The sequence below is a fragment of the Empidonax traillii genome, unplaced genomic scaffold (assembly GCF_003031625.1).
Source record: "Empidonax traillii isolate 1590-97213 ecotype Southwest subspecies unplaced genomic scaffold, ASM303162v1 scaffold215:size2007263, whole genome shotgun sequence".
Classification (NCBI taxonomy): domain Eukaryota; kingdom Metazoa; phylum Chordata; class Aves; order Passeriformes; family Tyrannidae; genus Empidonax; species Empidonax traillii.
The window spans coordinates 817,625-842,660 of record NW_020955408.1 but is presented as its reverse complement, the minus strand read 5'-3'; the positions used below and the strand labels follow the sequence as shown (position 1 = coordinate 842,660).

Below are 25,036 nucleotides of genomic sequence, written 5' to 3'. Positions count from 1 at the left end.
TGCATTTTCTCAAAAAAAAAAAAAAAATCAATTACTTTAAACATTTTGAAGTAATTTAGGTATGAAAATGGAAGTGGGACTATTTGCAAAAAGATACACTTACCCTGCTCTGAAAGTAAATGCTTACTTATGTTACAACATTGTGAAGTCAATTTCAATTGAAACAGTGAGCCAGCTTCTCCCTTTTGCGAGTTATTCATAGAGTAGAAAAGGAAATAAAACCACATGAAAAGAGCAAAATACAATGGCAAAAATCGCAGCCCTACGATAACTAAAAGTCACTAAATGCATTAACCCCACCTCTTTACTCTTTGAACATCTGAATCATTTCTGCTCACATACTTGATTTGCTGTGCCGGTCCCCTCCTTATTTTCTACATTCTACACGTAAAATGCCAATTTCAATAACATTTTTACTAGTTCACTATTGGTTGGATTTTATTTAATAAGAAGACCTACTAAAATGAACCTTGTATCTTGCCATTTCATGCTGGTCCTGTTGTGCGTTGCTGCTCTTCCACTTAGGGAAAACTGGTTCCTTTTTAATATATTATTTTAGTAGAAATACTTTTGCGTGGAGCTATCTTCTCTCAAGTTGTTCTTCTGGCATAGTATCAGAGGAATAAGGTAATTTTTGTCACCACCAATTAAAAAGTTTTACGAAACAGGACCGTTATAAAACAATTAAACCTTGCAAATGCAGTAGTCTCTAGGAGGGAAACCCTGGAGGAAATTCTGCTTATTAAAATTGCAATTTTACTTTCCATTAAAAAGCAGAATAAGACAACAGAAGATGGGTTGGCAAGACAAATTATTTCTTAATGTCAGTTGAGCTTATTTCAAATGAGATAACGTATCTACACCAGGTTGGGTTCAACATATTTTTGCCTCCTCAACTCATTTATCTAATTCAGTCATCTTGATTATAGCCTCATGGACCTTCATTTTCACAGGAAGGATTTCTTAACAAACAACCTACACAACATGCTGATTACTGAACAGTTAATTCTAATTAACTTGGCTATGGCAAGAGAATTTTGATAAAGTCCTAGACTGCAAATACGGTTTGGTTATTCTGGCCAAACTTCTGAAAAATCAAAACCCACAGCAGAGTCTCCAGATGAGACATCAAAGTGATAGGGATCTAATTTAAAGAAACAAATGAGAAAATTAAAATCACAAATAATTTATTCTTCCGTTAGAATTCATGGAGTACAGTTTTAAATAGCAATGAAGTACACAGTGGTGGAAAATTGGCACAGAACCTACAAGCTTTTCATTCATTATTATGTTCCTCATCCCGTATCTGTTCAAACCTTGATGTGTATTTTCTACTGACTTTAAGAAAACTGTTTTCCCTTTAAAAAGGATGAACAAATTGAAAATCTTGTCTTCCATGTATAATGTCATACATAATAGGAACACCGGTTGATTTTCTTTTTTTTTCACCCCAACACTGATTGCCAACTGAAAAAAACCCAAATATTATTTTACTCTTGGACTAATTTTAATGTTTATCCTTTAAAAAAGTTGCCAGGAATTCTTGAATGCATATATTCCTGCAGAACAGAATATCCATTTATTTATCTGATACACAGCTGCAGGACAGTTGCAAAACCAATTTTTTGTGTACTATGCTATTGATCAAGGTGCTGCCTCTATCTCACATGCAACACTATAAGCGTTAATGCAACTCAAAACAAAATTTGGCATTTACTTCAACAACAGGTTTTATATTTGATGTTACAAAACATCCCCTTGGTCTCATGTTAACCAGAAAGAAAAATCAACACACACAGAAAATGCCCCCTTTCTAAAATTATTAACTCCCAGTTAGAAAAGTTGTCTTGGTTCCGGCCAGGACAGGGTTAATTGTTGCAGTAGCCAGGAGGGGCATGGCTGGGACCCAGAGGTTATTCTGTACCACCTCAGGTCAGTTTCCAGGGTCGTGTAGCCTGGCTGTGGTTCTTGCACTGCCAGGCTCCACGTGGTGAGCAACAGTGTGTGACTCATTTGCCTCTTCCTTGTACCCTCTGTCATTAGTATTGTTGCTGTTACTGTTCCTTTTCTGTTTTCTTATCTCATCGCTGTTTACAGTAAATTGTTCTTATGTCAGTACATGATCTTTACTTTTTGTGCCTCTTAATTCTCCTCTCCAGCCACCGCAGCAGAGGTGGACGGGGAGAGAGGAGCAAGCGAGTGGCATGTGGAGTGTGTCAGTGGGAACACAAAATTGGGGAATACCATTCCTAAACCACAACAAAAGTTTAGATAGGTTTTAAAAAGTCCTCTAGGCTATTCTGATACATAAAAATTATTCAACTAAAGGTTAAAATACACTTATACAATACAGTCCTGTTCTCCATATACTTTTTCAAGTTCTTTGCATATTCAAGCCAAGTAAAATTAACAATTGTCATTTTCTTTGTTATTGCAATTAATAAGAGGGATTACAGCTTGCTTATGCAAAGCTCTGACAAAACACTTGAGAAATAAAACCCAAGCGTTTATCTTGTTACCCAAAAAACGTTGCAGAAAATTGTCAAACTGTTAGAAACAATTTTTACAAAACCGCTTCACTCAGAAAAATTGGAAAGCTTAAAAAATTAATCTTTGCACATGACTATATTACACTGCCCTTAATTATGTTCCCATTGAGATAACTGGGATTCTCTATCTTTGTATGCGAACCTATCAGTGATGTAGGACGCTCTCCATCTTTTTTCACTGTTAGCTTGATCATACACCATTTCGAGACTAATACAATCAAGCACTTACCATGCCCTACCCATTTTAACAGTAGATTTGTTATCCTGCCCAGCGAGTAGTGTACTGTCTTGCATATTCACCCCATGAAAAACATTATATACAAAATATTGCTGCTGTAAAAAGTGTGCATTTCCCCTTTCCCCCCTACAAAAAAAATTCATGGAAAAAAATATTAAATTCCCATAACCTTCATAAACATACAAAGCTGTTTGCACCTTTCAGTCAGTAACAGTCTATTTGACATACAGTCCTCAACTCACTGCAAATTGTTATGTCACAGATTTTCTGTCCAATATTGCCATCTAGAGTAGAGATGTGAAATCAGTTTCTGAGAATCTACAGTCTTTAACAATTAACCCATAAAGACTGTATACCATAAGACAGCCACAAGATTATTCCAAAAGCTAGGTGGAATGGGAGGTTCTCATCTTGGGAAGATGTCCACAGTGCTGAGGAGACAATATGGCTGCTAACAGATATTGCCTACCGGAATGTGAGTACTTTCTCATTGTTGATAATTTCCATATTGACCCTAAAAAAAAAAAAATTCAGAATACGTAATTAGACCACAAGGCACATTTTCCTGTATTAAAAGCTGAAATCAGAAGACCATCCAAATAAACCATGATGCTAAAAGCTGGAAACAAAAGCAATAAATGATAAAACTGATATAAGTAACAGATATAAGTTATAGTTTCATGTCACTAAAAATCCTTTGTGCTTTGATGTAAAAGTAAGACCAATGACATGGATTTAAATCCAGGAACTTGGATCAAAAGAGTATACCTTTCCATTCAAATGACTACTGTGAAATTTGCAGAACATCATCAAAAAATAAAATGATGGGGATTACTTCCCACCTGAACTTTGAAAATTATTTCAAAAGGACAAGGTCGCCTAAATTCAAAGTAATTTAGGAAACTAACCATGACACAGAGATACTTAAAAATATTCACCTATCAAGCATTACAGAATTGTACGTGTATCTCAAAAACCAAGGCACATCCTAGTGAGCATGAAGAACTAGTCCACATATCCTATGGGAAGCAATTATTCCACAGATCCAATACACAGAGTTATTACACTTATTGATATTCTCCTTCTTTTGAAAGAATGTCATGTACTGCAGAGGTGGGCAGAGGTGAAAGCATCAATGCTACAAGCTTACCATGATCCTTCACCATAGGGTTCAAGGCTTGCAGGAAAAAGCAGTGTGCTAGGAAGCGAACATGCTCCAAACTGCAGTCCTGCCACCACTGTGTGTGTTAAGCACCATCATGATAAGGCGGTATTTTAAATTTCAGTTTTATGTTGCAATGTTAGTTTTGTTCCCTTGTAATATAACGATCAGTCATGAAGAGGAGTTTCACAACAGCTGCTAGATGAGAATTTAAGCAGCGCAATTCCTATGGGAATGTCTAGTATGAAAGAGAGGTCTTCGATAATTGAGTTTCCCAGTGGAACTTAAGACTGCACAAACCAGAGGAGCAGCATCTATCTACAGAGAGGCTTATCCACACCTACTGCAAGAAAAAGTGGAAGAAACTCAGCAAATTGTGATTAAGTTTCCTTGATCCTATATTTGCCAAAAGCAAAGAATTTTCCTGTAACTTATTGTTTGCAGAGAAAGTTACTAGCTCTGTGCATAAACATTTTGTTTAGCTGATAAATAATTAGAAGTAACTGTATCTCTAAACTACCACACTGAAAGAGTTTGTTCCTTCTTGTCTTTTCCAATTTCTGTAGAAAGCACGCCAACTGTTCTCCTTCAAAAATGTGGGCAAATGTGGCTATTCTCATTTCCAAGGGAAAGTTTTTCTTGAAAGTTCAACTGATCTTCTACTGACATACCAGTATTTTATTTAAATGCAGTATTTTATTTAAATGGTCAACTTGATCATTTAGTTGATCTGCATTTTATTTATGCCAAGGAAAGTAACAGTTTATGTTTTAATGACATTTCTGAACGATTCATACTGCAAAGATTAGATTTTTAGAGTTTAGTACCTTCTACAAGAATAAAACCTCTGTTTCATCCTTAAATTCTAAGACAGCTTTTTTTACAGGAGTCCTTCACTACAGCTCTAGCCTGAAGTTATGGTGGGTTGTTGTTTCTTTGTTTCAAACTTATCTTAGCAGTGATAAGAAGGAAGCAGTTGATTTTTGGGTCACTGCTTTCCCATGTTCCCTTGATACTGCTCAGAGAAAATCTGTGTCTTCCCATACAGCTCTACAGTTAAATGACCTCAGTTGAACACCTGAGGTGCTTTTGCAACTGGAGAGGAAGATTAGGATTAGGATTTGTGTTTGTGGAAAATCAATTCAACCATTTCTATTGCAAAGCAGTAATGAAAAATAGTCCACCATTAAATTTAGGAACCTTGTCTTTCATAGTATTCATTCACCATGAGGTTATGAAACCTTATGTCACCTTAATTTCCAAAGTCAAAAAAGATTGCCTGGAGGGCCTCACTTTGCCAAACTGCATTAGAAGTTAGCAAACTCAGGAGAGAATGACTAAGTCACAGCTCCAGACAAATGATTCTAGGTAACTCATCAAGAAATAAAACCCGTAAGAACTGTATATACATATCTGAGAGACCATGTCCTCAAATTCATTTGTTTAAATGTCCATAAGAATCTTAAGATTATTAAATAAATAAGAACCACAACTTTCTCATCAAATGAAAGAATACCTGGTCATATCCGTAAGGCCTCTGCTGTGGTGGCTGGGGTGGCCCAGGCTGTGTGGGTCTGTATCCCCCATACTGCTGGCCTTGTCCTTGTGGATAATTGGGATACTGAGGTCCTGGACCACTCTGGGAGGGGCCTGGAGATCACGCAAATGGGAAAAAAAAAAAGAAAAAAAAGACTGTTTAAGGTGTTGGAAAGAGAACAGTAAAAGCATTGAATTTTACAGCTGAGCACAGTTAAGAAATATCACTGCTGTGTAATAAGGTCTTTTGAGTGGCCCTCCTTTCCCCCTGGAAAGCACCTTTGCCGACAGGACCTGTGCTCCAACCCGAGAAACATCTATCTTCGTTTATATATTCATTATGTAATACCAATTTATGCAAGTTCCACAGAGGAGGTTACAGGACAGAGAAGAACAAGGCAAGAAATGAATGATAAACATGAGCCCTTTCCAGGATTTAGGGAAGCAGTCTCCTTCTGCCGTATGCTGCTCCAGTTACAGAAGTTTACAATGCCAGGAGCAGCCAGATGATCAGCTACATTTAGCATTTGGATCTTCTGAAGAGACCAGCAGCACCTCAGAGTGCTGACAGAGAGTGAGTTCTCACACCACAGCAGGCAATCATAAACGGAATGTCAGGCTAGCAAGTTCTATGCATACAATGTGGGATGTGACAACCAGTAAAAGCTACTGTGGGATAGAAAAAAGCACCATCTATACCATACTCCTCTGGTAGTATTAGCTTTCCAGAAAAAGGCTAGGAAAAAATCCAAAACTTTGACTCCAGTCTATTTTGGCTGTAAAAGGAGGTTGTTTTTTTTGTCAGTACAGACTCTTTCTGTTACTATTCACAGGGGCTCAGCCTGTCTAGCACTGGAAGCTGCCATGAGGCAGTGCAGCCATGTTCCAAACAAAATTAACTCCATCTCCTCCAACACTGGGAGAGATGGTGTACTGCGTATTTCAGTGGCACTCCATATGAATCCTTTGCAGTGGATCTGTTAGCTCTTTCAACACCACCCCTTTAAAAACTGTCTCTCTATTTTTAAGAGCTGAAGATCTGCAGCTTTTCAGAAGTGCTTTCTTTTAAACAAACCAACACTTTTTTTTCCCCTCCCCTCAGAAGAAACAGTGTTTTAGCAACTCTGATATGGTGCTAGAGAGGGCTAGTTTTAGCTACAGGTACTGGACATTTAGATGACATCAGCCGGTAAGTCTTTCAGAAGTATCTAAGATAGTCAAAACGTTGACCTGGAGAAAAAAAGCTCCATAAGCTATTACCATTCTCCTCAGGCCTCAAATCCCCTTGAACTATGCAGTTTCAGCTTTCTACAGTGAAACAAAACCTTAAAGATTGATAATAATGACTGAGATATTGATTTATTTTTGCAAATTAGAAAGCAATTAAATATTAAAGTGAGCAAGAATACAACATCCTAAAAAGTGCTGTGTTCATCTGACAAATGAACATGGCTTTATTTATTCATGGTTACCCTTTGTAGTTGAATTCTAAATATTCATTGACAGATTTTATAAAATAAAAATGGAACTTCAATAACTATTTCTGCTAAAACCCAGAATTTTTAAAGTATGCTATTTTGTTTTACGAATTGCACTGTGAAAGTCCCTCCAACAGTTTTCTTCATCCCTTTCCTTCTAGTATTTCTTAACCTAAATTTTCTAAATAGGTCACATTTGATTTCTTAAATTACAAAATTCAGAGCAGTGAGCTACACAGACCTCCACTCTGATCTTGATTCTATTCCTTGTTATGTTTAGAAGAAGGTAAGCACCTGAGTATTATTTTAGAATGATCAATTCATCCCTAACCTCCAAAAGGAAAACACTTGCTAAATTTTAGTGGATCCTCTTAAAACTTAACTCTGTCTCAACATAACTAGACAATGTGAATCTGGCATTTATCTATATGGCAAACAAATCATCCCTCCACTTCCTCACATACTCACAATGCTGAAAGTTTCAGAAAAAGCTAAAAGTTGAAATATATACAGAATGTATGGAATTTCAGAGAAGACTGTAATTATGGAACTTCAGAGATTCCTTCTTCTGTGACAAATATTTATGGCTTTACAATGTGCAAACATCAAATTAAAAGAGCAGTATTTTCAGTATACTGTTGTGACCTTCAGAAGTAATGCACAAAAATTACATACTACTACTTTCAAATTCCTGTTTGGGAGGTTTTCCTTAAATCCAGGGACTACACTATCCTACTCGTGGTAGAAGATTTCTCATTCCTGCCATGTATCAGAAGGTGTGCACTACTAGTGAAATTTATAAGACAAGCTCTTGTGGAAGCTGCATTTCTGTACTGATCAGTAGAAGAATTTTAAAAGAATTATTCATGTATGTTGGATGAAGTTTTAAACTAGTTTTTAAATAATTTTGTTCTAATTGGCAAATCCATAGATGAAAGGGTGCAAATGACTCTTTGTCATCTTGCCGACTGCGTTCACCTAAAGAGGACAGAAAAGAGCAGAGACTTTCTGGGTCCTTCTAAATTAAAGACACCCATTATAACGCTGCTTAGTCACCTTCAGTTTTCTGTGCTGCTGTACTCTCCTAGACTGCCAACAGATCTAATTCCCAAAAGAATCTGTCTTCTAAACTTTCTTGTTTTGGCCCCAGTGAAAGGGCAGGCATACAGCTGCTCTGCACAGGCCCGGCCTCTAGACCCAGTAAAACAAGGATAGAATAACATACAACAAGGGTCTCTGAGACTTTTTTGTGACTGCTGTCTGTATCTTTAGGTTCTTACCATAACCCTGCTGTTGTCCTGGATAGCCTTGCTGGCCAGGATATTGCTGCTGTTGTGGTGGATAACCCTGCTGTTGGGGTGGTCCTTGATATGCATCTTGCTGCTGACCGTATTGTGAGTTTCCTGTAAGATGATTGCAAGAAAGCAAAAACTTATAAAGATACCTATTTTATTATTTTTTTTCTCCTTCTAAGATGCACAGCCAACAACACAAGAACAAAATGAAAATGCAATATTGATTTCAAAAACTGAACAAAACAAAGAAAACTCAAACCAAACAGAAGGAACTCGGCCAAACAAACTGCAGTTAAAGCCAATTTTGCAAAGTTGAACTGCAGCATTTTCAGCATCTCTGCCAAACGAGCATTACATTTACTGGAACATCACAGTCATAAGATCATGACTATGCTAAATAAAATAAAACAAAAAAAAAAGGACAAAATTAAGGACAGCTACAAGAGCACAGACTAGCTACACAAGATCAGCAAGCTGTTTCCTAACAGCACTATAATTATACAAAATATATACACACACAAAAAGATATACAACTGAACCAACAAATTTATGTTTAAATAAAAATTTCCATTGAGGTAAAAAAAAAAAAACTCTAGAGTGTTTTAGTCATTTTACTGTTGTTAGAAATGGTAAATTGTGGTTATATATTTTTAGGTGTTTGCAAGAAATTATTCTGGAGGCTTCAAGTTCCCTGCAATTTTCAAGACAGCCAGCAACTAGTATTCTACAAGAGCTTTGCATGGGTATAAGTTGTGTTGTGTGAGAATTTCTGTTCCCGTTGCGGGTGGGGGAGGAAAGGGAATGTATGTGCGTATGTGTGTGAAGGTATATAGATACCTCCTTCGTAGTAATGTTGTGAGGAATCCTCATAAGGCCTATCGTAGCCTTGTTCAGGATACGACGGTTGCTGATAACCGTAATCATTATGACCTACATCAATTCGACAAGAGACAGGAAGAAACGTTAATGGCCTCTGAGTGAAAACCCTAAAAATATTGCATTTCTCAGAAAAATGAAAAAAAAAAAATTTTTTTTTTCAACTGGATATACATGAAGAAGAATTTTCAATTGTACTTGCCAAAGACTTATTAATATGATTTCCTTTCATACGAATTAACATGTGACAGGGGAAAAAAAAAGCTTAATGCAGTAGTTCTAGCAACATCACAGCAAGGGATGGTCTTAACCTTCTGATAATCCTTGTTGGGGGAGTGGGGGGGAAGTACTTTATCTTTCACTCAGAAAAAAATGAAAGCATTTAGGCCTTTCACATGTAAATAACCTGAATTAAATTAGAATGAACAAAGAAAGCAATTATCATACTTTGTCTAACACCTGTTCTGCTGATCTCCAATTCAAAAGCATATGCTAAAAGCAGTGTGAAGTATAACAAATAAAGCTCAATAAAGTTATGAACCACAGTCTACATTAAATTCAGCTTTCAAGTGACAGAAAAATAACATTCTCAAGGTTTTCCCTACAAACAAAATTCCTACTTTAAGTCTTACGAGAACTTTTCCTCCTACATTCCAGTCTTGAGTAGATTCATTACAAACAATCCTTCCTATTCAGAGACTACAGGCATCTCTGATTAAGAAACCAGTATATGCAGTAAGCACCCCACCTGTTGTTGGTTTTAGTACAAACATATTTTGTCTTAAAAACAATCAAAATATATCTTGTTGCTAACTTGGTCAAGAAAACAAGCCAAAACTTTATTTTACATTTGAAATTAAATCTTACAAATTTGGAATAAAATTTTGAAATAAGGAGAAAACAGTTCTAAAACTCAGTTGGTCTTTGTTATTAGTTCTGCTATTGTACCATATGTCACTGACTGAATCTTATATGAATACTTAACCATTATAACAAATGTTAAAACACACTGTGTTTGCATTCTATGTAAGAGTAATAATGAGATGATGCCAAAGATGGCTCTTTAGAAGGAACAGGTCTTAGAAGCAATCTGTGTTGTCACAGAGATGTTGATGGTAACACCAATTTGCCCTTACTAGAGTAAATTGCTCTAACCATCTAGCGTTCATGTGTGTAACATAAATGTTCCAAAATTAAAGCCTTAATGAGTTAATGCAACTTGTAAAATAATAACTCTGCATATACATCTCTAAAAATTAACACACGTAAGCTTAAATAGATGCATCTTGATGTATCTTAAAATCAATTTAATGGAAATTAAATTCAAACAACTAACTTGTATCCCTCTATTTGCAGTGAGTAGTTGCTTTGGCAATGACACAGTTTGACTTTGTATACATTTTCAAAACATTAACATATACCACACTCCCTGAACTCCGTAAGATACCATTAAGTTGCACAGTTATCACAGTAGTCATGAGTCAGCATCTTTGTTCTCCCAGTCTCTGCTCAGCCTGAAAACAAGTTAATTTCAACTTTTCTAACTTATAACACAATCCAATAACCTTCAGCACTCCGTATTCCAAGAGGTAGGAGGACAGATTAATGAAATTCAAAGTTTCGGTCTTGTCTTGAAAGCACTGAGGGGACACTTAAGAGGATCCTCAATCTCTTCAGGGCAGGGACCATTTCATTCCTATATACAAATTAAACTAAAGGCCCACACCATAGCAGCAATAACACATTTGTATGACTTACATGAAAACTAAACACTAAGTCAAAAAAATATAATATTTACAGAAAAGCCACATATTTTTAGCAAGTTTTTTCAGTTCAATAAAATTTTTAATAAAAGGATATCGCCCCCTCTCTTATTGATAATAAAGTAATGACTGTTTTAATTCATCTCAATCATACTAGGTATGCTAAGGAACTCTCCATACTTTTAGATAAACCAATTATTCCAATTAATTTTTAAATACTAAAACTGTTGTTAAGAGTTTCAAATGGGAGTAATACAAATTACATGCTTATAGTTGCAAATTTAACTAGTCACAGTAAGTCACAGTAATTTAAACTGTAGTAACAATTCTGAATTTGGAAGGTTTTGTAAATGTGAGGTATGATATCCAATTACTATTCTTGCCTCATCCCTTAATTTTGGGCATATGACTACATTAGTATTGGGCAGGTATAGAAAATGGGAAAGTTAACATTTATGAGAGATTACCATCGGGGTAATATTGCTGGTTCATGCCTTCTGGAGGACCTTGTCCACCATGACTGTATTGGTCCCCATAATAGTCTTCCTGGCCTGAGTACTGCTGTGGTGGGCCTGAAAAACCACAACCAGTCAATACGTAAATAACTTGTTTTCTCTGTTATAAAGCTGCTAATTTCTGATTTTAGTATGAGAAATATTTCTCAAATTTATTCCCCACCCATATTGTTGCATTACAGACAACATATGTAATCTGGTTAAATTAAAAAAAGAAACAAATGTATCTATCTATCTATCTATCTATATATATATATACACACAGAGAGTTGTTTGGCTGCACTACACTGAGAACATATATATATCAAACTTCAGGTTTGAGCTCATTTTAGGAATGTGTATAGCAAACTAAGTGTTAAAAATAAAATTGTTCCTTGTCAAAAAGGACTGGAAAGAAAAAAAAAAAAAAAGAAAAGCAATATTGTGGAACACTGTTCCTTTTATTTGTAATTGAGTGAATTCAGAACTAGAGCAGGTACTCTGTTTCTTTACTGTACCTATCATTTAAATATCAAAAATTCTGCATCAGCATATCTGAGAAGCATAATTTCAGAATGCATAATCTCAGAGTGAACCAAAAAAAAGAAAAAAAAAAAAAGAGAAACATTTGTCTTTGTGTTTCATGGTGATACCAGTAGTCTCTTGCTGCAAGAACCACCCTTAAAAAGTAAGAAAAAGAGTGTGCAAACAAAGTCTGTGACACCAAATGATTTGATCAAAATTTGGTGTAGGCAACCGATGCAAAATAGTTTTAAAAACGGTTATTTAAAATCGATGTAAATATACTGAGGTGAATTTCTACCTTGCTGTGGTGGCCTGTATGGAGGGATCTGTCTCTGACCCATCATGTGATTTCCTTGGTTAACTTGGCCCATCATTCCCATCGGCGGCTGCTGACCCTGGTAGTGCTGGCCACCTGCCTGCGGCATGTTGTACTGCTGGGAGGGAGGCTGCTGGTGCATCATTGGACCTGCAGAAGGGCAAGCAGAAAAAATGTCAAACATTCAAAAATTATTTGTGATTAAATCTTCCCAAAAAAAAACTATGGAAAACCCAACCTTTAAATATGGACCAAACAAGGCTCTGTATTTCTAGTGGTCTCATAAGGATTTGTTGTTTCTGGACCTATTCAAATGCAGGTGATCAATTCAGTAACCAAACTACAAAACAGAAGTCAGCCTAAATAATGCTGCTTTTTAGAAGATTTTTCTCTAAAATCATAGACATTAGTTTACATATGCACAAAGATACTGAAACACTTCTACCAGTTTTGGTTGGTTTGTTTTAAAAAGCATCTTCAAAAAAAAAGTGTAGGTGAAAGCCTGATGGTGAAACCTTGGCCAACCGTAGAAAAATTATTTAACATTTGTGAAATCCTCAGGGCATAGTTTTAATACACACACAGTTGTTGTTATAGTCCACCAACAAGCCACTGAGCTGTTATCACAAAATACACAATTTTATTTAGCCTGCAAAGACAAACCACATGTACCAGTCAGGCAATCTTGCAACAGGCACATGCAGAAAAACCAAAACCAAAAAATATTCTTTCATATCAAGTTGCATCAAGTTTCTGTGAGCCACGGGAAGAAACCAGGAGAGATCAAATACTGTCCATATTTTATCAACTGAGAAAATCTGATTAAGGCTGTACTTGGAGAAATGCAAATTTCAGTAATGAAAACAGACAGTTAAAGAGCACCCTACTGACACCAAACGGCAATGAAAACGATGATTACGCCATTTCATTATATGAGATTGCAGGTTAGACTGATACGTTTAACAAAGCACAGCTTCTGCGCTTCTTCTGTAGTACCACTTCAGAAGAGAGTTATTCCAGTATTAAAAATATGAGGAGAAAAGAGTTGTGACAAGGAGCTAAACTTTTTAAACAGCACGTTAATTCAAACCATTTAACACATACCGCACACTTTATAAAAGTGAAATCCTAAGTTATTTTTTTCCTTTTAAAAAAATAACTTATTTTATAAACTCTAAAGATAACAAGTAACTAGCCTCATTAAAACCCAAAACAAATCATGACACCAAACTAGCAAAGCCACTCCTAGGTGTCATCCCAGGAGGAAGATATCACCTACTTTTCTGTATGCTCAATTTTGCCACTCCATTTAGTATTTTTAAATAAGTAGGTGCTGAAGCACAAGAGAAAAGTCCTGTGTGAAACCACAGTACGGGAAAACTGCCTAGATACAGTCAACAGTGACAATGGATTTCTGTAAGGAAAGGAATACACAGTCACTTACATCCTGTCTATGTGGGGTTATGAGGGAAAGTTAAGACAAATAATTAATGTCTGAATTAATTTGTATGAATTCAAAGTGCTTTAGTTAAATCCCATTAAACCCCTGTGTGGGATCTCTCACTGAGAAATAAAGTGGCCTAAGCTTCATTTTACTCTGAAGACAAATACTGGCCACACTTTAAAAGATCCAGTTATGCTTCTATCCTTCAGCATGGCAAGTTTCTGTTTTAAAGTTTTCTATTTTAAAGTGTAAAAAAAATGGCTTAAATTGAGATATAATTACTTTTCACTTGGCAAAAATATATTCCATTTTTTGATCTTCTAAATGAGTAGGTAATTTAGATTATTCCATTTCACTGCTCTTCTGTTTGGAGGTACTGAGAATCATTAGGCAGCCTTGAAAAAAATAAAAACTTGTTGCCATAATATTCCTAGATCTCAAGAAAGCTTGTTAATTAACAATATTAATATTAGTCACAATACAATGTGATAAAATGCGCTGGGTCCCCATGGTGCAATGTAGAGGTTTTCTGTTTGCTTTTTAAATTAGAACTTCATTAACGCTTTGTAGAGCCACAATGAGAATTCACTACCCTGTATCAGGCTGTGTTGTGTTCCTAACAGAAAGCCTGGCTTCCTTCCAGTTTGGTTTACATTTCGCTCTTATTAAGAAGACACCTAAAAGAATCACCATGGTCTTTATGGTCTCATGGAACATAACCCTTTTATGCAGTAGTTTTGAGGGGTGAGGGAACTTTGAATTTGTTTTTCCTTTAGAAAAATCAAGCCTACAAGAAAGCTACATTTATTCATTGTATAATACTTAATATGACATAAAATCCCAAAACCTAATTAAAACCTAAGACTACTAGTTTTTGATCTAATTGGACCTGGAAAAACTTGAGAAGTGGGCCCAAGCAAATACCAGGAATTTCAGTAAGTCCAAGTCCAAGGTGCTGCACTCTGGGCCAGGGCAGTCCCAGACATGAGCACAGACTGGGAAACTCCTTGAGAGCAGCCCTGTGGAGAAGAACTTCAGGGTACTCATGGGTAGCCCTGAAAAACTGGGCATGAGCTGGCATTATGTGCTCTCAGCTCAGAAAGCCAACCATGTTCTGGGCTGCACCAAAAGAATTATGACCAGTAGGTCAAGGAGGTGATTCTGCCTCTCTGCTCTGGTGAGACCCCACCTGCAGTGCTAGTGTTAGCTCTGAGGTCCCCAGCACAGGAAAACCATGGACCTGTACAAGCAAATCCAGAGGAGGGTCACCGAGATCATCAGAGAGATGGAGCATCTCCCATGAAGATAGGCTGAAGGAGCATGAAGAAGAGAAGGCTTCAGGACGATCTCATTGTGGCCTCTAGTTCCTGAAGGGTGCTTATAAAAAGAAGGGAGAGGGACTTTTCATACAGGCAGACAGTGTTAGGACAAGGGGTAATGGATTTAAATTGAAAGATCCAAATCAGTCTTAGGCAGTCAGTGAATGTATAAAGCAAGCCAGACAACAGATGAAAACTGAACTGCTCATTGTTCAATATAACTAGCCTACATTATCAAGAATACACCACGTTTCTGTTTAGTAGGTGTAGACAACTTTGAAATAAGGAGTCGAGAAAAAAAAACCTCCCTGTGCTCCAACCAATATCTCATAAGAAGGTCTCATGTATAGGGAAGAAAAGGTATGTGGATTTAAGCAAAAATGGGTTTCTATCTGATCTTGTAAGTGCAGTGACCCAGTGGCAGCCTCCTGACAAGGGAGGACTTCAGAAAAGTGACTATCTTCTAATTTTCACAAATGTAAGATAAATAGAAAGAAACAGAAATGCAAACTAAAAGTAGGTCTTAGACAAAGCTAACAAATCAGAGATCAGAAATGCATTAAGGATGAAAGAGCTGCAGAAAAGTTTACTGGTATAAAAATGTCTCCTAGTGTTGTCCCCTCCTCTGAAACTCAGGTACTGGCACTAAATGCTATGAAAGGACAAGATAACTTCTGACATGGTTGAAACTTCTAAAGAAGCAGAGGAACTACACTCACAAGTGAACTGGTGACTGCTGTTCTGACTGGGAACAGGCAGGTATGACCACAAAGCAGCAGTAAAAGCTATTATTTCTTTGGTCTTCAAAATTACGTTAGTCTTGTTACTCAGAAGTCTATTCTCTAGGCATTTCACAACGTGAACTTGTATTGATAAAGCAACTGGTTATCCACATCTAGAGTACCAGCAAAGTCCAGAATGCCAGACTTGACATGATCAATCTCATTGCTGTGTCCACTGATACAAAATTAACAAAATATAGACTGTTGTAGCAGCCCTCAGCAAAACTTTTTCTCATTTCTCTACAAATGTTTACAAAAAAATGCTTGTTTTTAAACATAAGTGATGGCTGTAACTCTTGCAAGAGCTAGCTTAGAAACTAAAGGGTAAATTTAACTCGACAAACGCTACAATTCAGATGTACTTGGTTAAATGAACCAAAATCTTTAAGCTGTTTTAACAGGACAGGCAGTTCAAACACTATCTCAAAAGACTTGGAGGATGCAAACCTTTTTGCTACTCCTATTGCACGCCTTAGGCTGTAAATAAAGATAGTAAACACTCTTCCACACTTGCTTACTCAAAAGTTCTCATCTCAAACTAAACTGTAATTTCGGGGATCATTTAAAAAAGCAGTATACAAAATGTCATACAAAAAAATTCCGTAGTTACCATTGTTGCCTTTCACATTTTACACCAGGGAAGAAAGATGAAAGAACAAGCTCTGTGGCAGCTGTTTGTTTCTTGTTTTTTCATGACAAAACTACAGTTGTCTTCTACAGCAAGATATCCTACAAATCCAGCTATAGAATGACGGCGTTTTAGAATGTGGTGGCAATTTTATTTCCCTTTAATGGGTTAGATGTCAAAAAAAATTGAGACTGTCTTGCTTTCTTCATGACATCTTGACTACGGTAAGAAGTCACAGTATTGAAACGTAAAAGTTTCTGCTTACATGAGAAGGAACAGATGGCAAGACATTCACAAAAGGTACTGAACCTCAGAAATCACTTTATCCTGGTCTGCCACATGCTGAACATGTTTATATTTCAGCTAACATCGGATGTTCCTATCTTTATGCTGCTTGCTTTATGTGGACAACAAGAGAACAGGAATCTGCATCTGTCTCATCTCTGCTGTCTCTATGATCTCTTCATATTTGCTTGTAAGTAAAAGAGTTCTCAAATTTTAAAGGAATTTTTTTTAAGTTTATATAAATGAAATTCACTAAAAACAATCTCAGCATCAGATTTGGTAACTGGTCTTCCTGGAAATTATCAATCAAGACAATATTCTGTTACAGAGTTCACCTGTTGAAAGTAACCTAGCTCCTTTCCCTTGCCCCAGGCAATATATAATGCTCAGCAAATAACAACTGGGAGTTTGGCAACTTTGCCCCAAGCACTTCTGGCAAGGGAACCGAATCCTAGCAAAAGGATCCAAGAAACACAGTCTCTGAGATGGCCAAGCTTAGCAAAAGGATCTGAGAAACAGTTTCTCAGATGGCCAAGCTATAATTTCCTGGTCCTTACTTTAAAAGTGTATTGATTCTACTGTTTAATATTATTATTTTTCTCAAACTGTGAAAGATTTGTTCAATATAAATAAGGGGAATTTCCATGTAGTTTTCAGGTGTCAATAAAATCATGCTTACACCTCCCCTTTGAAAACTCAGAAATTGACAACTTGAAATGTTTTGTTCAACCTAAGTAGCTTCCCATACAAAAGAAAAAATGCATCCATAAGAAAGGACTTTATTCCACATTCACCCAGTTCCTGCTGCTTCCTATCTGTTCCAAAAAGGTAGCCAATATTCCTTGCGGATGTCCCAGGCTGCTAAAATAGTTTTTTAATCGAGTCACCTACAGAATCTTCCACTTAAAACATTCTGCTTCCTAAATCCAAAATTACTAGAATTCCTCTTTTAACTAGACTGACTATATAAAATAAGTACCATGACAACTTTGCTTCTCATTTAAGGTATTCCTCTGGCTAGCATTTGATAAACTAGTGCAAATCAATAATTACTTCACAGTGGAGACAGAAAGCAAATCCAACGAGTTCTGTTAATACACATTTTATTTCTTAATTATCCTTTTTTCACTTTTTTCTTACTAACACCATCTGCCTCAAAAAGAGTATATACAGCAAGATGCTTTGCTAGCAAACACACATACAAAGTTATGCTAAAACCACCCAAGCGTTAGATCAAACCTTTCTGTGTGTTATGGTGTCTATGATCTATTATGTAACACTACGCTTCCTTTTTTTCCTCTAAAAGTACTGGCTTCATTCAGTATACAGCAGATATTACTCACTGAAAAACTATTTCAGTATTTTGTTTCCTCCTAATTGTTCATGTGAGACGCCATGCCTAGCAAACACTGAAGACAGAATTATTAATTTACTAATTGGTTTTCTTATGGTACCTATAAGTAAAATGTCCAAATCTTCATAATGAATATACTTTCACAATACTCTCGTGAAATCAGATGGTACCACAACCTTACCATCAGATTCATTCCTCTTCAGATGAGAAACCTACGTGGGGAGAGATTAAGGTCAAAAACATCTACTAATTTTTAACAGCCAACTTGAGACGCTAAGACCTCATCTTGAGGAATATTTATAATTATATTTAGCTAGTGCTGTTATTAATTGACAGATGTAGTAGTAGGATGTCTCATTCTCAGTATGGATCATCCCTTTAAGACAAAGAAACAAAGCATGCTTTGGGGTTCACAAATGTCTCCTGACAACAATACTAAGGTTTATTTCTGTTTCTGAACTGTAGGACATGCTACCAGTTAAGAAACCTTTGGGTCACAATCTATTTATTCCCTTTTTATTAAACTGCACCAAATGCCTTGACAAACAGCTCATTCTTGATTCTTCACTTAGATGAGAACCACACAGTGTCAAGGCTTGGCTGGGACCTCTGCCCAGTCAGACTGGAGCTCGGCTACCTACCTAAATCTCTCACGGTCTCACAGATTTCTCTGTCATTCTCTGCCCTGCTGTCTTGTCAAGAGAGTGAAGATACAAAAATACTACCTGTAATTTGCCACCAAATTTCAACACACATGTAAAAACTATGAGCAGAAAATGTAGGAAACGCACTAAGCAGACCCGATTGGGAATAATCTTAGGTCAAAAACCTTAGCTACCAATACATAATAAACATGCACATCTTCAGACTTGGACTTCCTCCCTCACAGGTATCCAGAACAGTATTTTCATTCAACAGCAAATAGAACCCTGCTTGCATCACAGACAAGTTTCAAAACCTCACTCTAAAGCAAGGGGCACTTGCACTCCTACATTTATATATGAAGCGCTCTATTTACTAACATTTTCAGGAGATATTGAAACATTTTGAGGAATATAATTTTTCATGCCACTGTCAGAAATGGTTCTCTACTTCTGTGAAACCTCTGCAAAAAAAGACCATCAGCCTTGTAGCAGACGCTTGGAAAAGAAAAAGTCTCAGCCTAAAGGGTCAAAATTTGGCAGAAACAAAGGTACAAAATGTGAAAGCCTACTGTGGCCCTAAGTACAGGCAACAGCATCGTTGCTCTAACTACAGATTTTGCTCTTGTTCTTCAACCTATGATTCGGTTATTTTTTTTCTGCCTAATTCCTAATGAGTAATTTCCAAGTCTGACAGAGCACTGAAAACACAGCAGAGGAGTATTACAAGGAAGAGTAAAGAGCACTACTTTGAGACGTAATAACCACTAGTCCTAAATTTTAAGCCAGTCATACAAAATCATTTGCTCACACAGAACACTACATAACTATTGCTAACTCTGCAACTAAGAAATCTGAACTGAGCAGGTACAGGACTTCTCCCAAGCATCTTAAGTTTACAAAATTACTCCTTTATGTATTACCCAGAATACACGGATAATTTGTCAGTTCAGAAAGACGGTCAAAAATATTCCCACTTAGGATGATTTCCTCTGCTATGTACCTATTTTTCATACTGTGCTGCTAAAATTTAAGAAAAATGCTATTAACAGTGTGGATGATGGACTCAGACTTCCCACTTTCTGTACTGGCTAGAAAAGTGCAGAAGCAGCTGTTTCATCATGACTTAGTTTTGGTCTCTCATTAAGTTAGTCTTTTATCTGTTTTGAACCTTCTTGTGATCTACTAATCAAACTGATCACTATGACCTGTTCTGTTTGTAAACCTCAGGAACAGATGGTATCTATATAAAAAAAAGTGGAGTTTTGGTCTTCAAAGAGAGTACACTGTAATAAGAACTACCTATGCCACTGGCGGATTATTTTTTCTAAAATGATCAGGGAGAGAGAGCCTTGGAACAAACCCCACATTCTTCTAAAGCATCAGAAAAGAGATCAAAACCTTGACCCAAGTTGTATATCTTTTATCTAATATATCCGTAAGAGTTCACACTTAGTGGGGTAAAAAAACATACTTGCTGCAAACATGGCAGAAGCATTTTTTTAAAACAATTCTGCTGTAGGTGCTATGTCCAAATCCAGTGTAGTAAGAGACTAAACAGGTAAGCTGAAAGTACTGCTTGCTGACTTTTAAAGCACATTTATAAGAATACGCAGTACATATACAACTTATTAATTTGCTGTGCTATGACTCTACTGCAATATTTTAACTCCACAACGTCCTTGCACTTCAACAAGGACATCAACAAATCATTATCAGTTTATGCAATGAAAATACCTTAGATACAAAATTAGTTTTGATTTTTACTATGTACACAAGGACATCTCATGAAAAGAGCAGGCAATATCAGATTTGTTCCTGGAACTGAATTTTACCTAAGATTAATAGACATTCCATGCTAAAACAGCACACAGCAGAAACCCAAGATTAACCAGGTATAAAAATCTGAGGGCTACCTGACTTTAATTTTTAAATTTACCCCAGACTTAAAAGTAGAGATATATTTCATCAACCTGAACAATAACAACACTTAGCTAGAAGTGTAAAGTCTGAAGACGATAAACAGTAGTTCAAGCTTATAACTGATGTAAGCAGATCCACTCCCAGATTCTCACACAATATCTGAAAACAGTTCAATGTCTGCAAATAAATAAGAAGTCCAAACACAGGTACAAATGCATTTAGAGAGGGAAAGTTACAAGATTAGACCTTTAAAAAAACACCTGTACCCCAGATGTTTTCTTTTTACAGAAACTAACAAACACCTCACTTACCTTGGTTTGGTTGCATATTCATGTTTGGTCTGGGACCGTAGTTGCCCATCGGCTGTCCCTGGCTCATAGTCATCTGATTCTGCACTGGCATACTCTGTGAGGATGGCACTGAGTGATTATAGCCACCCATTGACCCATGGCTACTTGAAGGCATGTTCATAGAACTGTTCGTCATATTGAGTTGGTTAGGCCCAGGTCCTTGCATAGGCATGTGGTTAGGTCCTTCAGAAGAAAGAACAGGGAAAAAGGTTCTACATTAAGCATCATAAAGCAAGCAAATGTAGTCACACTGAATCACAAAACTAAATAAAAGTCATTAAACACAACTACATTAAAACAAATTAAAACACAGTTTTCATGATTTCCCCACTTGAAAAAAAAAACAAAACACAAAGTTCAGCTCTACTATGCAATACATTTTCTGAGCAGCTGAAAGGTGTAAATTAAAATATAGCTCATCTTCTATCCATATCACACACAGAACTATTCTTTTTAGTACTCACACAACACCCCCTGAATTTCAAACAGAATTGCCCAAGACCAGTATAACAGCCAGGTTGGTACCTCCACCACAGCTGCAACTATTACAACAGCTGTAACATTTCCGTGTATTCAAACACCTATATTAGACACTTTTCTGAAATTAACAGTTATTTATTATTATTTTTAAACAGGCAATATTAACATTGGCATGGTACAACTACACAGAATCACAGAAACATTTTGGTTGGAAAAAACCACTAAGATCACCAAAACCAAACATAAAGTTAACACTGCCAAGTCCACCACTAAATGCTAACTTAGGCTGTGACTTTCACTCAAATGACTATACAGTCACCCATAAAAGATAAAGAAGGTGAAAACACTCCATGGAGTCACTAACACAACAGTAAAGGCTTTTACGGAAAGCCTATAGGTCAAACTCCTTCTTCTATAGAGCTGTTTTAATGCCCCTGTAGATAAAAATCTAACTAAAACTTGTTTATTGCAAGAGTAGGACTCCCGAGTTTATCTCCTGAGGAGGGAGTAAGTGATAGTGGTAACACATTACGATTTTTTTTTCCTGGATACTTTAATCACTTTTTTAAAAGAATGACATGTAAATGGAAAGCATTAAGTGACCTTTGTTGGCAAACACTGTCATCACCTTTCCTGTGCATTAGTGAAAGAACAACCTTGGAAAACAGAGAAAGGTGTGAAGGAAAGAACAAAGCAAAAATGTTAAAGACAATGTGCTGCATTTTTCCTACTTCTAAGTAAGGAGGAAAATTTCAACACAATAGAAAATCACCAACACTTTTGATTTGTAATGGTACTGGCATTGCAGTGATTCAACTCACATGTGACCATTCATGTGTACAATAAAAATGACTGAAGGCATATTTAACATTTCTGAACATACAGTCTATAGCCAATATTCTGCAACTGTATTTAGAGATTAGTAGGGTGGGAGATGATTATTGGAAGGACAGACACCAAATTATCAGTTCAACTTGTAAAGATGCAAAGGAAAAGCAACCTGTTCATAAAACCCATGAGGCCAACAGCATCTTTTCACCTTTTATTTCCCCTCTTCCTGATAACACAGGTTGGATTTGGGTTGTTCTCTGAATTAAAGCTACTCTCAATGGCTATTCTAACAAGCCCAAACATTACAATACCACGTGGTCAGTTTACTCATTACTTCAGTTGGGATAGGTGAATAAATACTAGGACTACAACCAATAAGAGGTGTGACTGGATGTAACTATGACAAGTTACAAAGTAAATGAAATGGAAGGATTATGCCTATGACAAGCACCACATGAAGAGCCTCTGAAGATATGCACAACCACAGTCCGTGACAGACTAGGTCAACTGTAAACAAGGCAAATGTTAGTATGTACCAATTTCACAAGGAAGATGGTACTATTGCTAAACATGCCACGGGTTTTCCGTTAAGCTACAAAAGCCTAAGAAATCTAAAAGAAACTACGCCAGTAGAGTTGTAGGAAGGCTGTGACTTGTTTATGTATTTCCCAGTGGAAATTTTAAAAAACCCAAAACCAAAAAACAACACCCCCCCAAACTAGAACAAAAAAAACCCAAACAAACAAAAGACCGAACAAAAAACCCCACCACCTACACACCTGTGCCTTCAGATGTAAACAGCTCCCCAAGTCCTGTCCTGATTTAAGAAACAACTGCACTAACCTAGGGTAGAATGAAGGCTGAAATAAGGAAATAAGAGAGCCATACAGAAGGTCAGAGAGACGATACAAACTGACCTGCAAACAAAAAGATGCAGAGGAGAAAGGTAACAATGATTAATGAACACAGCTACTAAAGCCAACGTGAAGAAACAGAGAATAAGTTCAAAAACACGTTTATCCCCTCACCCTTTTCAAGATGTCTTACTGAAATGAACACATAGACTTATTTTGTCAAGAAAAAAGAAAAAGCTGAAGCTAGAAGACAAGGATAAAGGAAAAGATAAGACCAAAATATCAAAAAGCCTTGCAAATGAAAAATAATAAAAATACACTTTACAAACAATTTTTTTTTTATCATTTGCCAAATACTTCATGGGGCTCTCTTGCACATAAGGAAAAAACAATTGAAATAGGAAGAGAATATAAATGAAGTATCTGCACTTTACTGCTTTAAATATAGTAACAATTAGATTTTGTGTTTTAATAAAGTTAGCAGAGTAAACATCTGTCTTGACTACAAACAGAAGTCCTTCTTCCTCTTAAACACTTATAGACAGCACCTTAGCTCTGAGAAGCTGTAAGCCAGACTAAGTGCATTTAAGCCTACATTCACAAGAAGGAAAGAAAACTTTGAGAGAACTTGTTGGTAACACAAAAGCACCTGTTACTCAGGAAGGTCACCTACCAGTGTAAGGACAAAGGTCAGAGAACCCTACAGCTAGCCTAAGCTTTCCACTTTTTACACATGATGAAATCAGGAAGATAACTTGCCACCAGCACAGCTCATTTCATCATCTCCTTCCAAATCCCGACCACCTTTACTTTGCATCACACAAACTCTCAAAGTAACTCTTCAAACAGGAATTTTTTCGTCTACAAACCACAATCTGTCACAGGTACAGATAACTCTCAATTTTACCACAGGCTGAAAAAGGCTTGCCATAAGTGTCTTCCCTGGTACGAGGATACTGACATTCATTTGTCAGGGGATGCAATTAATGGCCTCAGCAGCACTTCAGGTTCTGAATTAACAGAACATAAGTATGAGAAAAAACGTCCTTTAAACTAATGGGACAGGTCTAAAGGAGAACTTTAAGTTGACTCATGTCCTGACCATCACTAGACAGTTCTTTTAATCAATCCTTCCACACATACTCAGGTCTGTGGAAGCCCCAGGTCAGATAAGGCCTCCTAGAAATCCCTAGCTTGCACTTTTTAAGAAACTGCATTTTATTTCTTCCAAGCTGGTCAGGTTGTTGTCAGCCCTGGATTCTTTCAGTTTATATATTAGGGACTTTATTCCTCTTAGACAGATTATCTCCTCAGATATTTAAGGGTTTGTATCTGGTTTCTATTACAAAGTGTCTATGTAACTTCAGAGTAAACGCCTTAAAAGAAGCAAATCCATACTCTGCAGAAATTACCAGAAATATGCCTCTGTGAAATACAGAAAGGTTCACATGCAGGTAAACTAACAAACACTTAAAAAATATGTGTAATTCAGCTATATACTTACCAAGACGATTCTGTTTCCCTTTTCTAACGCCTACCTATGAAATTATTTTAGCATGTCCTTCTGATATTAGAGACGCCCTCATCCTAAGCTGTTTATCTTTACATCCTCAGAGACAACCTCAAACTGAGAAGGAAAGAACAGACCTTCAAAAAAGGGAATATGTTGGAAAGGCTAAATTAAAGCTTAGTTGGAATCTGTATTTAAGTATCTGTCTAGGTAAATACCAAAACAAACCTATTTACCTTTCACATATTTTCAGAAGAGCTCTTTTCTTATTCTATCTAATTACAAAATATGTATGTTTAAGGAGTGACTTTTCTCCCTCGTGGCTCTGCAGTGAAGTCATTATGCTCACATTGTGACTTAGTAATCCTTCTCCTTGGAAAAGATCACTATAATAACAATAATA

General features: G+C 36.6%; 1 protein-coding gene across 4 annotated transcripts in view; it reads right to left on the bottom strand.

Moving 5' to 3' along the window:
• Positions 1 to 1,170: 1,170 nt before the first annotated feature.
• The window catches only part of SS18 (SS18, nBAF chromatin remodeling complex subunit), a 44,649-nt gene continuing 20,783 nt past the window's right edge, over positions 1,171 to 25,036 (bottom strand). For 2 of the 4 annotated variants that reach the window (XM_027887551.1, XM_027887554.1), the window contains 7 exons: positions 20,920 to 21,141; positions 12,215 to 12,382; positions 11,365 to 11,469; positions 9,096 to 9,188; positions 8,244 to 8,366; positions 5,466 to 5,599; positions 1,171 to 3,301 (listed from right to left, as the gene is read on the bottom strand). In XM_027887551.1, the coding sequence (XP_027743352.1) occupies positions 3,275 to 3,301; positions 5,466 to 5,599; positions 8,244 to 8,366; positions 9,096 to 9,188; positions 11,365 to 11,469; positions 12,215 to 12,382; positions 20,920 to 21,141 (872 nt within the window). In that variant the 3' untranslated portion in view covers positions 1,171 to 3,274. The remainder of the gene's footprint in view (positions 3,302 to 5,465; positions 5,600 to 8,243; positions 8,367 to 9,095; positions 9,189 to 11,364; positions 11,470 to 12,214; positions 12,383 to 20,919; positions 21,142 to 25,036) is intronic. The other 2 variants (XM_027887552.1, XM_027887553.1) reach the window with 2 other exon arrangements.